Source organism: Phoca vitulina, unplaced genomic scaffold, assembly GCF_004348235.1.
Source record: "Phoca vitulina isolate PV1807 unplaced genomic scaffold, GSC_HSeal_1.0 scaffold5, whole genome shotgun sequence".
NCBI classification, from domain to species: Eukaryota; Metazoa; Chordata; class Mammalia; order Carnivora; family Phocidae; genus Phoca; species Phoca vitulina.
In genome coordinates, this window is record NW_022589708.1 from 55,825,000 (window position 1) to 55,841,535 (window position 16,536).

General features: G+C 39.6%; 1 protein-coding gene across 1 annotated transcript in view; it reads right to left on the minus strand.

The window, feature by feature from the left end:
- CPB2 (carboxypeptidase B2) overlaps positions 1-14,265 on the minus strand; it is a 48,541-nt gene extending 34,276 nt beyond the window's left edge. The window contains exon 1 of the mRNA XM_032402489.1: positions 14,115-14,265. Coding sequence (XP_032258380.1) covers positions 14,115-14,188 — 74 coding nt within the window. The 5' untranslated portion in view covers positions 14,189-14,265. The remainder of the gene's footprint in view (positions 1-14,114) is intronic.
- Positions 14,266-16,536: the final 2,271 nt, after the last annotated feature.

Consider the following 16,536-nt stretch of genomic DNA (forward strand, 5'->3'; position numbering starts at 1 on the left):
TTAGTATTCTTTGGGTAAATACATAGTGGAATTACTGGATCATATGATAATTTTATTTTTAACTTTTTGAGGAACCTCTATACTGTTTTCCACAGTGGCTGCACCAGTTTGCATTCTCACCAATAGCACATGAGGGTTCTTTTTTACCATATCCTCACCAACACTTGTTGTTTTTTGTGTTTTTTGTTTTAACCACTCTGACAGGTGTGAGGTGGTATCTCACTGTGGTTTTGATTTGTATTTCTCTGATGATGAGTGATGTTGAGCATTTTTTCATGTGTCTGTTGGCCACCTGTATTCTTTGGAGAAATGTCTGTTCATGTCTTTATGCCCATTTTTAATTGGATTATTTGGGGGTTTCTTTGGGTTTCTATTTTTTTGATGTTGAGTTGTATAAGTTCTTTATATATTTCTGATAGTAACCTTTTATCAGATATGTCATTTACAAATATCTTCTCCCATTCCCTAGGTTGTCTTTTAGTTTTGTCTTTTGTCTTTCTTATTTAAGTTTTTAAATGTATTTGAAAATTATTTGTTTGTGTGCCGTGTAAAGAAGGACTTGAGTTCCTTTTTTTCTTCTTAGCGTCATTTGTTAATCATTAATACTTTCCCCAGGGATCAGCTATGCCAATTCTGTCATGTATAAGTTTTCATACTCTTCGGCAGAGACAATGCTGGTTCATCACATCATTTTTTGTTTCTGGGGATACACAAAAAATCTGCATTTCCCAGCCTTCCATGTGGTTGTATTGAGACCATGTGCTTGAGTTCTCAACAACGGAAATGTGGGAGGGAGGGGTGTGCCACAGTTAAGAGCAGGTGGGAGTCTTTATGTGCTATGTGGTCTCTTACCCTGGACTAGAAGCAAAGAACCCCAAGGAGTTGTAATAGGGAAGCAGCCCAGATCTTCAAGTTGGAGGAGAGGACCAGGGAGAGCCGGATGGCTTCATTAATTGATATGCGTGACAAAGAAACCTGTGTTGTGGCAAGTAAAGCTATTTCAGGGTGCATTAGTTATATAGCATAATCAAGGATTACCCTTACTGATGTGGTGTGGTCTATTTCTTGGATCTCTTTTAAGTTCCATGGATTTACTTGTCTATCTTTGGGCTGATACCATTCATCCATGTGATTGTAGCTTCATATTAAATCTTAACAACCTACAGGACAAGCTCCTGTTTCCCCTCTTCCTTGTCTAGTTCTTTTTAGAGATTTTCTTGGTTTGACATTTTGCTTTTCCAAATAAATTTTAAAAATCAGAGAGGAAAAATGAAACAAGACAAAACCAGAGAGGGAGACAAACCATAAGAGACTCTTAATCTTAGGAAACAAACTGAGGGTTGCTGGAGGGGAGGGGGATGGGAGAATGGGGATGGGAGGATGGGTGATGGACACTGGGGAGGCTATGTGTTGTGGTGAGCGTTGGGTGTTATGTAAAACTGATGAATCACAGACTTGTACCTCTGAAACAAATAATACATTATATGTTAATTAATTGGATTTGAATTTTTAAAAAAATCAGCTTGTTGTGTTCCATGAAAAAAGTTTGGATTTTGATTAGTATTATTATAAATCAATAATTTGGGAGAATTGACATTCTCCTGATTCTGAGTCTCCTTATCATTAATACAATAGATTTGCCTACCAGTTTAGGCATTCTTTAATAACCGTCAAAAATATTTTATAATTTTATCCATAAAAATATTACATATGGGCATCGATGCCTGTGATGTCTAGGTTTACTAAAGGCTAGGTTTATTTGGGCAGTATTAGAAAAAAATACCAATTCGGGATACTCTCAAGAATTTTAATAGGGCCAAAACAAAGTTGGTGACCTAAAGGCTTGTTGGTGATGGGGAGTTTCTACATGAAGTTAGTGAAAAATGAGATTTGTCTTCTCTTAGGAAAACGGGCAGCTCTCTCCAGCCTAATGTGTATTGTTCGTGTTCGTCCTGACCGTTCACCAAACAGCTAGTCACGGAGAACGTGGGCAGGTCACGGCCCTCCAGAAACGGTTTCTGCATTGAGTATGGTTTGTTTTCTTTTACTCACCTGCTTGAACACTTGAATAAACCATTCTCCAGTTTAAAATATATATATATATTGCATATTTTTATTATATTTATTCTAGCAAATTTTTTTCTTTCATAAATAGTGATTTTTAGTATTCCATCTCTTCATTCTTTCTTGTTGAGGCATAGAAATGAAATAAATTTTTAGATATTAATTTTCTATCCAGATCCCTTGGTAGTTTCAACCATTTTAATGTAGATATTTTGGGTTTTTTTCTTTGCAAGAAATCATTACAATTGTACATACTAAATTTTGCTTCTTTCATTTCAAAGCTTGTAGAATTTTTTTTCTTGCCTGACTGTATTGACCAGGACCTGCAGTACAGTGTTGAACGGAAGTGGAAATAAAATGCATGATGCGTAATTTTTAAGAAAAATTTTATAATGTTTCACCATTAGAATGCTTGTGGCAGGGTTTTATAGGTGCCTTTTATCAGGGTAAAGAAGTTCCCTTCTACTCTCTGCTATGAGTTTTTATAAGGAATGGATGTGGATTTTATCCTGTTTTTATGAGATGAGCAGAGTGTTTTATAGTTTCATCTCTTAATGTGATGAATTACATCAATAGATTCTTTTTTAAGTAGACACCTGGTTTAATTTGTTTTCTCACCTTTGCTTTGTAATATTTCTTTCTACCTTATAATGCTTGCTGGGGCCATAAGGGATGCTCAGCAATTCTTGCAAAGCCAAGGCAATAGATTAGTGTGAATCAACGTGGATTGACTTTATTTTTACATACCACCTAATCAGAAAGGAAAGAATTTCTTAAAAAATATTCTCATTCTTGCAGCTTTCTATCCATTTTGCAGGTAAGGGAGATTTGGATAAATAGAGAATGGAGGCAGTGAGGTGAGGAATTGCAGATATATGTGGAATCTGTTAACAACAATGGCATTCTCAAATTTCTAGTATGCCTCGAAGTAACGATTTTATTTACATTAACATTAAGCTATATTGGTGGCATTTGCCAGAGGGGGCCCATTTTTTAACTTAAAGAAGTTTTTCTTTTATTTTTAGACAAATATTATCCTTGAAATGTGGGTTAAGTATTTTTTTTGATCACAAAGAAAATGTTTTTCTCTTTCTTTATTTAAAACTAATCTTAGCAGGCGCCTGGGTGGCTCAGTTAGTTAAGTGTCTGCCTTGGGCTCAGGTCATGATCTTGGGGTCTTGGGACCGAGCCCCACATTGGGCTCCCTGCTCAGCGGGGAGTCTGCTTCTCCTTCTCCTACTGCCCCTCTCCTCTGCTCATGCTGTCTCTCTCTCTCTCTAATAAATAAATAAAATCTTATAAAAAAATTAAAAAAAATAAAACTAGTCTTAGACTTTGGGGTGCCTGGGTGGCTCAGTTGGTTGAGTGTCTGACTCTTGATTTCATCTCAGGTCATGATCTCAGGGTTGTGGGCTCCATCCCCACATCGGGGTCTGCACTGGTCATGGAGCCTGCTTGAGATTCTCTCTCTCCCTCTCTCAAAAACAAAAACAAAAACAAAAACAAAACAAAACAAAACAAAACTAATCTTAGATTTTGCTCTTAGTCAAGATGGAGAAACAAGGACTAGGTTTACTCTCCTGCCAGAAATAAATAAAAAACTGGACTCTCTCTCTCTCTCTCTCTCTCTCTATGTATATATATGCACTTAAAAATTGAATATCAGCAACATGATGACTAGATACAACATTGTATCCTAGATTAGATCCTGAAACAGAAAAAGAACATTAGTAGAAAAACTGATGAAATCCAAACAAAGTCTGGAGTTTAGATAATAGTAATAGTGTTAACAATGTTGGATATTTAGTTTTGACAAATATAACATGGTAATGTAAGATCCTGTAAGGGAAACTGAGTGAAGAGTATTCAGGAACTCTCTGTAATATCTTGCAACTTTTCTGTAAATCTAAAATTATTCCAAATAAAATTTTTATTAAAAAAATGTAACAAGAGCTCTGGAAGTGCAAAAGAGGTTATGACAACATATGCTTGTCATTATTAGCAAAGGCATTATGGAAGAGATGATTGGGTAAGTTAGAGTGTGGAAAGACCCTGTGGCAGGAGACAAAAAGGCACTGTTGGGGAAATAGCAAGCTGTTCCTTGTTGCCAAGTGTAGGATAGGATAGTAGCTAGACAGAAATTAACTGGAAAACTTATTTTCATCCTCCTCTAGAGAAGGTTTTGAATGCACATTGAGAAATCTGGTCTTTATCTTATAGGCAATTAGGAGTTAAGAAAAGGACATCACTTGTGATTTATATGAATAACTTTGACAGCAGAATGGAGGGTGGTTTTATTTTAGAAATCCTAATTAAAAGATTTAGATTCTGGAAATAAGTCTATGGAGACTTGATTTTCAGAAGAGGGAAAGACCAGCTCACAGAAAAAAGAGACTAGGAAATTTTATGTCAATCCCTGGTACAGTGTTAGTGTACATTATTCAACCAGTGCTTAAAGAAATATATTAAAGGGTAGGTACTGCAGGATCATTCATAGTAACCTGGAAACCACATGAATGCTTCTCAGTAACAGAATTGTTGAATGATGGTGATGTCTGCACATTCTGGAATGTTTTGTAGTCATTATAAAGAATGAGTTAGATTTATAACAGTTAACTTGCAGGAGACTTACATGACATTCTAAGAGAAAGAAACAAGATATGGAGAAGTCTATAAAATATCCCATTTTTGTGAAAAAAATATATTAGAAAGAAAAAGGAAAATTACATGTGTTAAAAGCAGGAGAAAAGTGATGAATGAATAAGCAGCACATAGTTAACGTTGATTTGGATGGTGGGGGATGGCCGTTGAAAGACTGGGTAGGTGAGAGAAGTGGGGGGAGGTAATAAGATTGTTTTTTAAAAGAAAGGACTCTATAGTTCCAATAGAAGATCCGATATTTGACGAATATAAAATTATACAAGGGTGTATATAAATGTATAGACAAACACAGGAAAGAATGATCACCAAAATGTTAATGATGTTTTCTCAGGGTGATGAAATCTCTGTCTTTTTTCGCCCCAATTTTATGCCTTTCCGTATTACTAATTAACCAAAAAAAGCTCTTATTTTATTTAATCGGGGGAAAAACTATTAAAATGTTACTCTAACTGTGAAAAAACCACTGCCAAGCTTCTTATACTGCTGATGACCTTTTTGCTAGAACATTCCTTGTTGTTTTTTAATGTTCTCTGAGCCCATCAGGGGAGTATAGTGGGTTTTCTAGTCTTTTATAGTATTTTCATTCTAGCATGTCCTGTTCTAAGAATTTTTTTTATTTTTTCTTTCACCATCTGCCATAATAGCTCTGGCATTTCTAGTTCACTAAATGTAGGCCACTGTTTTCTCCAAGCTTCCAAAAAAAAAAATCCTAGCAGCAATTAGCACCACCTCCCAAGGATCTAACTAGAATGTCAAATCCTGTATCTTGGGTGAGTGTACCTCTTTGGAGATATAGTCCCTCTCCTTTATTAACATACTCAGCACTTGTGCTGCCAGATTATGTCATGACTTAACCCTAGCTACCAGTTACGAGGGTAGGAGGAGAGGTGGGAGTAGATTCTGAGGGCTGAAAGTAAGAGATGACATTACAGAACTGAGCTCTCCCATAGCAATGGGGGTGACGAAATCGTTATACAATAGAAGCCAGGTGGCAGTGTTTAACCATCCTTGACAAGTTGGGCCCAGAAGAACATGATCCACAGAAAGCTATAGAGTTAGTTAAAAGAACATAGAGTTCTCAGGGGCAGGCTAAATGGCAGCCAACAAAAGCATTGTTCAATCTTTACAATCGAAATAAATCAAGGATGAATATGAGAGAAGCTAAGGACAGCTATCCCAATCAAGAGTCACAATCCATTGCCCAGTTTCCAGATGTAGGTTCTTAGACCCAGAATTTCTTTCCTGAAGTGGGGAGGTGAGTCCCCCAAGGAAAGACCCTGCAACAGTATAGAAAGGGTATACGATCATTACTTCCTCTGTCCCTTCCCAAAGCAACCTATGAAAATGTACTCAGGAACTCTGCACACTGGAGAAAGGGGAATACTTGATCATTCTGAGGTCTTTTGGATGCAGGGTCCAAGCTGACACTGACACCTGGAGGTCTGGAGTGCTAGTCTAGGTCCAGCTCTTGGTGGAGGCACTGGGTCTATGGACCCACCAATGATCATTTCCCTGGTCCCCAAATGTAAAACTGAGATGGACATACTTGGTAATTGGTAGAACCCCCACATCAGTTCCTTGCCTGTAAAGTAAGAGCTGTCATAGTGGGAAAAGCCAAAAGATGAAGCCCTCACCCTCAGCAAGGAGAAGGAAAAAAATCCCAAACAAACCAAAGAAGCATTCTGGGGGAAATGGCAGATATTAGTGCCACCCTTAAAGACCTAAAGATGCAAGGGTGGTGGTTTCTACAAATCCACTTTAAATTCATTAGTCTGGCTTTCACAAAAACCAGATGGGTCCATTGTGGACAGCTAATAACTGAGCAAGGTGGGGATACCAAAGCAGGCTCATTACTGAAAGATGGGGGGGAGGGGCTCTTCGGATGGATGACATTAGCTCAAGAACCATCTTATCAACTTTGCAAAAACTTTCTTAGAACTGCACTACAATCTAAGACCTTCTGTGTTCCACCTTCCTTCCTTCCTTTTTTCCTCCACAAGGATTAAATCAGCATTGCAGTTTTATGTCTCTCCCAAGAGCCTCTTCTTGTCCCCTCCTCATTTCTTCCTTTCAAGCATTTTTCTCAATACATCTCTTGTATGTCTAATTCTAACTTGGTGTCTGCTTCTTGGAGGACTAGGGAAGTGGGAAGAAAGTGTGGAGATCTTTGTATCACATTGTAACCCCTAACAGAGAGCACCCACCAAACAACAGGCACTAACTAACTATGTAAACAAAATGATTAGGCAGTTGATGTCAGCCAGCCTCTGTCAACAGTCACCCCAATGCTGGCACAAAGGGCACGTGAACAGAATAGCCATGATGGCGAGGATGGGAAGTTTTGCGTGGCCCAACAGGATGGGTTCTTACTCACCAAGATTGATAGAGCAACTGTTGCTGCCAAATGTCCAACTTGACAGCAATAGAAACCAAAACCAAGCCCTTTAATCAGCACCATTCCACGAAGAAACCAAGCAACCGCTTGGGGAGAAGTTGCCTACTTTGGTCCCCTTCCACTCTGGGTCTGGATTTGCCTCTTTTACCTGCAGGGTCTCAACTAATGTTACCATAGCAGGACTTATATAATGTTTGATCCACACAGGATCCCACCTAACTCTGTATCCAATTAAGGGATCCACTTTACAACAAGGGAGGTGCAGAATGGGCACCTCCATGGGATCCACTGGACATATCACGTACCACACCACCCAGAAGCAGCTAGCCACATACAGCAATTAGAATGGATTATCTGAGGTGCTAGCTTGGAAAGGGGCAACATCTTCCAGGATGCAGTTTTAAATCAATAATCATTATATGGTGTGGTGTCTCTACAAGTTAGAATACATGGTTCCCGGAACCAAGCTGAAGTGGCTTTATTCACCACCATTCCAGGTGAATTAGGGGAATTTGTACTTGCAATCTACAAATATGGCTCTATAAATTTAAAAGTTCTGGTTCCCAGAAGAGGAAAAACTCCCACAGGGGTCATGGCAAGAGTCTTATTAAACTGACTGCTGTTGCAGCTACCCAGTCATTTCAGTCTCCTTGTCCCAAAAGATTATCAGGAAGGAGAGGAGTTATGCTGGAAGGGGTAAGTGACCTTGATCATCAGGAGGATATTGAGGGCTGCATTCACACACAGTTACGCTGGCAGGGAAGAATACATTTGGTACGTAGATGATAAACTTAGGCATTCTGTAATACTCCCTTGTCCAATTTTGATGTATATGGACAAATGCAACAGTCATGGCCCAAAAGGACATGGTGATTGGAGGCTCTGACCCTTGAAGGTCGAGGGGCTGGGTCATCTCACCAGGTAAGTCATCTAGACCACGGTAAGCACTGTGAAAGGGAAGCAGAATGGATTGTAGAAAAGAAAAAAGATGAGTATTGGTTATTGTCTCAAGACTAGGTATAGCTGTGGTGGGCTGCAGTTAATCCCACTAATGTTCCTCTTGTGTGTTTCCTCCAGCAAAGGAGAGCAACCAGAATCCAGAGGAGCTGCTCCCAAAGCTTATTTTGGAAGCAGATTGATCTGAGTGGCACAAGGGCTGGACTATAGGAGACGCCATGTTGTGCTGCGCAGGTCCCCATGCAGGAATGAACTCTTGTTTCCCCAGCTTCTGGAGGTGTTGGCTGCAGTCACTCGAGTCCCTTTCTAGGACTTTTCCTTGACTGAAGAAGGACATGTTGCCAAGGTCATGCCCCTTCCCAGGTATAGTCCACCTCCAATGACTAATAAGTATGGGTTATATACTATATATATATATATATATATATATATATATATATATGCCCTTGCCCCAGTGTGGGACAACTTTGCACGGACAACTCAGCTTTAGGGATCCCAGGGCTTCATGTGACTGCGTCATTTTTCAGTTTCTCCTCATCCAGTTGTCTTTCCTTCATTCCTGCACAAATGCTGGTCCCAAGATCGCTTTCCAGGAAACGTCCTACATACAAATCTCTATCTCAGAGCCTGCTTCCTGGGGAAACTAACCCACAACAGATACAGGGGTCTACTATGTGGGATAAAACATGTGAAGTGCTCTATGAGTTTGTATTCTCTGTTATAAGAATACAAAGTCAGAAGTTATTGGGGGCTGAGGTCATCAGAGAATGGAGACACTTTGAGCTGGACTTCTGAGATGGGCAAGATATGGTAAATATAGGGATATTAGACTGAGATAGGTACAAGTTTGGCAGATGAATTGGAGAAGAAATGGCATAAGTACTGATACATAAGTGGAAAAGCGAAAGCAGAGCTCAAGGAATGGCAAGTGATCCGGGTGGGCAGGAATATAGGGCTTCTGTTGGGATGTACCAGGAAATAAAAGCAGGATGAATGGGCAGGATGGGATCTGACCACTGAGAGTCTTAAAAGCTGGGGTCAGGATTGTGGCCCTTATTTATAAGGTCATTGGGCCCCATTTGGGGTATTTGAGCCAAAGAGTGAAAAACTCAAAGCTCTCTTTTAATGTGAAGTATAAAGAAGTGGGGACTCATATAAGTAAATCATAATTTGAGAGTGAACTCTGTTCACTCTTAAGCCAACTCTGTTAGCTTAAGCTAACAATGAAATGGGATGCCTTTTACCCAGCAATGTGCTCTCCATTATTCCAACAGGCTACATTTCAATCCCACGTAAGGGAAGTGCTGTGTTGACTAGAAGATAAGGGCATTTTTCTAATGTATTTGACCAAAGTTAGTCAACAGAAAAGAGAAAAAAAGAAAAAGTAAAGGTAAAAAATGTGTTATCCCAATGGGCCTCTTTCTTAAGGAGAAAAAAATTTAAGGAAATATAGAAAAATAAATCGGGAAGTGTGGAGGACTAAAATGATGAGGGTACAACTGCACCATACAATATATTAATGTGTCCACGTTCCAACTGTGGTGAGCCAGACTCTTCCTGTCTCCACCTGTTTGGCCCAAGTGCCAACACAATAGAATCAGGAAATGGGATGAGGGTCAGTCAGGCCACCTTATGTAGAGCTTACATAGTTTCTGAAAATCAGTTTCCTGACTCAGCGCCCCCTTACTTCATCAGAAAGAGGCTCTGAAGGCTGGTCAGAGTGGAGAAAGGGAGAAGATTTGTGACAACATTTCTTTGCAGCACGTTGTTGCAGTCTCGTCAGTACCCTTTCTCCCAAAGAGGATGAAGTTTGGAGGTGTTACTTCCCTCATCTCCAGCTAGTAAGGGGGCACTTTCAAGGGGTAATGGGGAAGTCTGAACATGTTTCCTCAAGTTTAGGGACACAGGGACTGGTGCCTGGCTTGCTCCCAAGCCAGCTAAACATGCATGTGGCTGGTCTCCAGTTGGTTGGACAGTGATTAAAATCAAAAGAAGAAATACTTCATGGGCAAGTAGTTATAACTCAGATGCTGTCGGATAACGCCGCCTACAGGGGCAAGAACGTGGGGGTGAAGGCAAGATTCCTAGGGGTGAAACATGGAGTCACAATGGCCACCTAGTGAGAGAAGCATCTATCCCTGGTCTGGAGAATTCCTCAGCAAAGGAATCTGAAAAATTTCTAAGAAGTTAAAACCCAAGAAAAGGGCAAATGAGAAAAAGAGTCAGGGGTGTGTATGGAGAGGGCGTGAGGAATTGTTTTCCTATAGAAACTGACATTTGAATAATACCTTGAATGGACCCAATATTCTAGTTTCGACATCGAGATTGTTTGCATGTTAACACGACCCCAAAATTATCAGTTACTTAAGAGTGGACTAAAAAGTCAGTATTTGCACACTTTCCATGTAGGGGCAGAGAAAGATTACTCTACCACATGGAACATAATAGGGCAAAGGGAGATGAGAAAATAAAGAAATGTTTTGATTGCATCTCTGAAGTGATACAGTTAGAGGATTTAACCGGTAGCCAATTGAAGATTTAAAAAAAAAATAGTCTTGCACTAAATATCGAGTGAAAAGTGTAAGCACAGTGAAATAACAGGTCATGTTACACAAAAAATAAACTGAATTTCCAAGAGGACAAGTAAATTGTCCAAGGCTGCATAACTAGTAAGTTGCAGCTCTGGGGCTATCTCCAGATCCCAAGATTTTAATACTTGACAGACTTTCCTCAGTTGCTTCCCCTCTAAGAATATGATTATTCTCATCAAGCTCTGTCCCCTGCTATGGTTTACAGAAGAAGGTTCACATTTGCCGTAGTTCTGAAAGATTATTTTTGAATTTGAAAAGCTGGTGAGATGCCTCTGAACAATGGAACAGCGCTTGAGGCTGCAATTTTGTTTTATGCATTACAGTGTTTTAAGGCCGCCAGTCCCCTGTTCTTTAAGATGAAAATAATATATCAGGGGGAGCTAAGGGAAAGAGAATAAACTGGTCTCCAGGTGGCAGATCGTGTATGAAGTTGACAGAAGGAACAAGTCCTGTGGTCTATTAATAATTCAGAAGCCCTCTCTCCTCAACCATTCTCCACTCTCCCAATTCTTTTTCCTTCTTCCCTTTGTACTTCCCCCCCCCCCCTTCCCTGTTTCAAATAAATCGCCTCCGCTGACAGGCTGCTCCTAGGTCATCAGAGCACAATACATTTAATGTCTCTGTTTACAAGGTTCTTGCTAGGATTTTATTTTTGCCCTTTACGGTGTTTGGCCTTTAACAGCACGTGACCTCGGAGACATGCTTTGGTTTTTGTTTGTTTGTTTGGCTGCTTTTCTCTTTGGCATATGGTATTAATGCCTTTAAAACTTTTCTCATTCTCATTCCGGGGCATTTCGCTGATGAGATGTATCAAAATGCACCTACAAATCAGCCAGTAAGAGATTGCCTGAATACAAAGTGCTATTAGGAAAATGATCACGACAAGAAAACAATAGCAGAGAACAGCTTTAGGGAAAAGCCAGACTGTAAGCTCTTTTTAGAAGGGGTTGTATTCTTGCCCCCAGAAATAATTCATCAAAGTCTCTCGCCCTGAATGAAATTAGATTTCCGTTTTAGCTTCAGTAATAGGCTCTTCCTGGAAAAGCAGAGCTCAGAAACAGTTGGTAAAAATATATATATATTTTTTTACTCACAGAAAGAAGAGTTTGGAATGTTCTTTCTGGTGGACGGATGGGAGAAAGGAATCAGATATGTATCTGCCCACAAAGCTGCAGCTCACCCTTCCTCAATACACACGGACAATATTTTCAATACCATGTGATTGGTTAAAATATAGTCATATTCTTATTCCTCTCTTCAAGCATAGATATCGATCAGACTCCAAAGTACATGCTGAAGCAAGAAATAGTAAGAAAAGCCGTGCCTGAAGGAATATCCTCATTCATTTCTTTGCTATTTTTTTGCATAAGTCCTTTATTTGTGTAATATTTAGTTCCACTAAACTGTTATATGCTTTCTCATTTTGAAGCGACATGGTAAAGCTTTGGAAGTACCTCACTAATGATTGTCTTATCCAGGGGTTCAGTTCATGATATGATCCAGGTGGTGGCACGTGCGTGAGCCGTCACGCTCTGCGGCCGCCGGCTGCCAAGGGGCAGGCCCCACGCCACCAAAGACCCACTGCAGGTGAGGACCCTGACGCTGAACTTCCAGCCCATCCCTCTCCCAGGCTGCATTCTGGACCACCTGTCTTCTCTGCAGGCTCACTGTTTCTAAATCTGACCTCCATCAGATTAGCTTTCTTCCTAATTTCTAGATTTTTAGTGGCAATGCTATTCAGTGAAATGAGTTGAAATGAGGCGAACATGGGTTCGAATCCAAACTCTACACTTATTGTTTGATTTGGGGCAAATGATTTATCCTTCCTAGGGCTCAGTTTCCTTCTCTGTAAGGTGTCGCCATCAAGATTCCTAGGGTGTAGGATTGCAGGCATTTAATGAGATAACATTTCTAAGTGCCGGGCCCAGTGCATGAGACCACAAAGGTACTATATAACTATGTGTCCCTTCCTTTTCCCCTCCCGGTGGATGATAACTGCCACTGTCTACAGTACCCACCTGGACATGCTCATACCAGTTTTCCTCTTTCCCTCTCCCCTACCTTTAATTAAAGCCAATCACCAAGTTATGGGATATTAGAACTGGCAAGGACCTTAGAAATTATAGTCATCTTATTTATTGATAACGCATAGAGATATAAGTCACCAATTATTCCAGCAATTTGACTGCCATGTCGAATCAATAACAATCATTATTTGGTGATGGACTTTGTTGCATGACACTTGACAATCATATTGAACAAAAAAGAATCAGTGATGATGTATAAACACAGCGTCAGGCTCTCAAGTCAAGCTCTGTTTTCTTAAATGCTGTCCCATGGTTCTTTCTGACTCAGAATAGTATTTTTTTTTACAGATTTTATTTATTTATTTGAGAGAGAGAGCACAAAGAGGGGAGGGGAGGCAGGAGCAGAGGGAGACGAAGAAGCAGGCTCCCCGCTGAGCAGGAACCTCCACACAGGGCTCCGTTCCCAGGACCCCAGGATCATGACCTGAGCCGAAGGCAGACTCTTAACAGACTGAGCCACCCAGGTGCCCCAAGGTAAGTATTTTTGACAGAATTTTCCTGTCCCTGGTTTGTTTTTTCTCTCTTTACTATTTACTAAATGGGGAGAGGCATTTGTCTTGGAGATAATGGGAGAAGAGAAGAATCACAGAAGCAAAACACAGGGGAAAAAAAAGATAATTCCAAAGGAAATAGTATCAATTTTAAAAGTCTACGAGTTCACTACTTAATACATTACAATTTACACGTAGCCTGGGACTATTTGCCATATATTATATGTGTTAGAACACAAGTTCATTTGTACTCTTCTAGGTGGTTTATAGTAGAAAATCTCCAGGGAATCACTCAACTAAGCAAAATAAGAATTAGACACGTTCATATATGCGTTCTTTTTAACACATCTATTCTTCCTCTCATATCCCTTGTGAATACCCATGCCCAACCTAAACCTCCTGTTTCATACCTTTACCTTCCTCTCCTTCCTGTGTTCCATGTACAAGAGGAAAATATTCATAGTTACCCATAGTTACATTATTCATGGTTAATACAAATTACCTAGTTAATATATTTTGTGGGTGAAGACAAAAAAAAGTAAGTCATGTGATGTGTTAGAGTGTAAATAATTATTTTTATAAAAGCTTCTATTTTCTTAATCTCCCTAGCCACTGAATATACATATCATCCAGGTTTCTCTCAGTAATAAAAGTAGAGCCAGAAAAGACAAAAAAAGACCCTAGATCTAGTGAGATCCTTATTACACTAAAATGTACTGTTTGTCAGGGCAACATGGAAAGTTTCTGAAAGAGCTGACCTTCAAACTTCTAACATTTTGCCCCCCACATTAGTGCACTGACTAGATTCCACGTAGGGCAAACAAGTGAGGAAAACGGCCCCCCACCATTTAAGATTCTATTGGGTTACCTCTGAAAAGCGAAGACATGCTGCTCACAAAAGAGGAAGATGGCTACGAGGACTCCAAAGCTATAAAGCTTCATCCCAACAGCAATTTGCTGAAAAACAAAGAGAAGGACCCGGATGGCTGGTTACATAAGAGCCTTCTTTACACACTGGTTAAAATATAATGGCATGTTCCCTCTCATTTCTGTGATCAATTGACTTAGCTTCGATTTCCACCTTTAAAAGATAAAGTATTATGAGAGTCATTCTTACTTTCTACTATCTAGGAAATATTTAACTGCTCAGGGAAGATGAGGCCAAGACTAAAAGTATAGTGAAGTTGCAGAAACGTGTCTGTTTTTTTTTTTTTTTTTTTTTGAAGAAAAATAGCCCTAGAGTATTGACTAATGGCTCGTAACCCATGCTGAGGGAGGTCTCCAGTGGAGCACTAAAGAGGTCTTCCCTTGTCTCTGTCTTTTTCAACATTTTCAACTTAGATGAAGACATAGAAGGCGAGTTTCTCAACTTTGTGGCTCTTACAAGGCTGAGAAGGAGAGCTTGTATAGAGGATTATAGATTCTCCATTTAAATAAATTTTTCCTTGGTAATATGGAGTGATGGGCCCACCTGTAAGAGAATAGGAATATTATATCCTAGAGAGTTCTCTGAGCAATAAAAAATCAGGTTGCTTTGAATCATGTTTATTTAGGAAAGGTCACCATAAGGCTGTTATCTCAATCAAAGCTCATCACATGTCATTCTGAAAGTAGCATCTTACTTATAATATTTTGTCTGGCATGAGGCTACATCTTACCTCTGTAAGTGGTTGAAGCCCAGGTATTATCCTCAAATTCCCACTGGTCAATGCATTAGAATGTTCTTGAGGTCAGGGCAGGCAAATTTGAAAAATAAAACAACCTTCCCACAATGGACTTCTGAGAAGGAAAGGATTGAGATTTCAAACTTCTCTCTCTGAGATTCAAAACTATTGAAACATATTTAATGGATTAAGGTGACTTCACTGGAACTACCTCTTGTATAAGAAGAAAGGAGAAAAAGAATATACATGTATATCTGATCACTTTTAGAGAAAGATGTATAGGAAGAATAGACCAGACATCCATTAGACTGTGGTTACCTACAGCAGGTGGGTAGAAAGCTGATTGGAAAAGATGCAGGAATAAGAACAGGGTAGAAGAGATGGGAGGAGGGACGCTTTTTTGAGTAAACATCTTTGAATACTTCAGAATTCGAAAATACTACAGAATTTTAGAACTACGTCATTTTTTCACTTACTCAAAACAAACAAGTAAATAAAATGAATACAAGCAAAAACACATGAACTGAATTGTGTTTGTAATGAGTGACATAACTACACTGAAAGGGAGAGAGTAAAACCTAACCCAATGACTTTCACCTTGTTTTTTTAAAACACAAAAAGTAACTTTAAAATACAGTCAGTGGGGCATCTGGGTGGTTCAGTCATTAAGCGTCTGCCTTCGGCTCAGGTCATGATCCCAGGGTCCTGGGATTGAGCCTCTGCATCGGGCTCCCTGCTCAGCGGGAAGCCTGCTTCTCCCTCTCCCACTCCCCCTGCTTGTGTTCCCTCTCTCGCTGTCTCTCTCTCTCTCTGTCAATTAAATAAATGAAATCTTTAAAAAATAAAAATGAAAGTAAAATACAGTCAATGATGGACGTTTACTGACAAATTTTATCAATTTTTGTCCTCCCTATTGAGTTGTATCCTATGTCTCCACTCCGGGTTTACACTTCTTGCTGAAGCAATCTTTGAAAAGTTGCTTTAGTGAAGATCTATTGGTGGTAGATTCTATTGTGCTCTGTCTGACGAGAACTTCATCCTGCCCTCGCTTTCAAAGACCAGTTTAGGCAAATGTCACATTCTAGTGCGACAGTTTTTCCATCGTCCTTTGGCATCTACTGCGGTAAGGTAGGAATCTGCTGTCAGGTCTTGTTTCCCTGCAAAATAATCCCTGCAAAAAATCCCTTCACACACAAAGCTGTTCTTTCTAATGATGACTTTTAAGGGATTAGGGATTATCTTTATCTTTAATACTCTTCAGATCCATTACTCTTGTCTAGATGTGAAATTATTTTTTGTTATCTAGCTTGGTACACGGAATGTCATTTTGATCTGAGGATTTTAGATATTTCTTCAACTTGGGACAACCATTTTATTATTTCTCCAGCTACTATCTGCTAGTGCTTTTTAGGGGCTCCCTTTGCAGTTCCTTGATCTACCCTCCATGTCTTGTAACTGTCTTTCCATGTTTTTAAAAATCATGGTCTGTGTCTCCGTATGCTGAATCCTGGGCGAGGGTTTCTCAGTACCACCTTCAAATTCACAAATTCATTCCTTGTGTCTAGTTTAGACTACATAGTCAACTGACCTGTGTTTTTTTAAAATTTCAATAACTTTATGAATCTT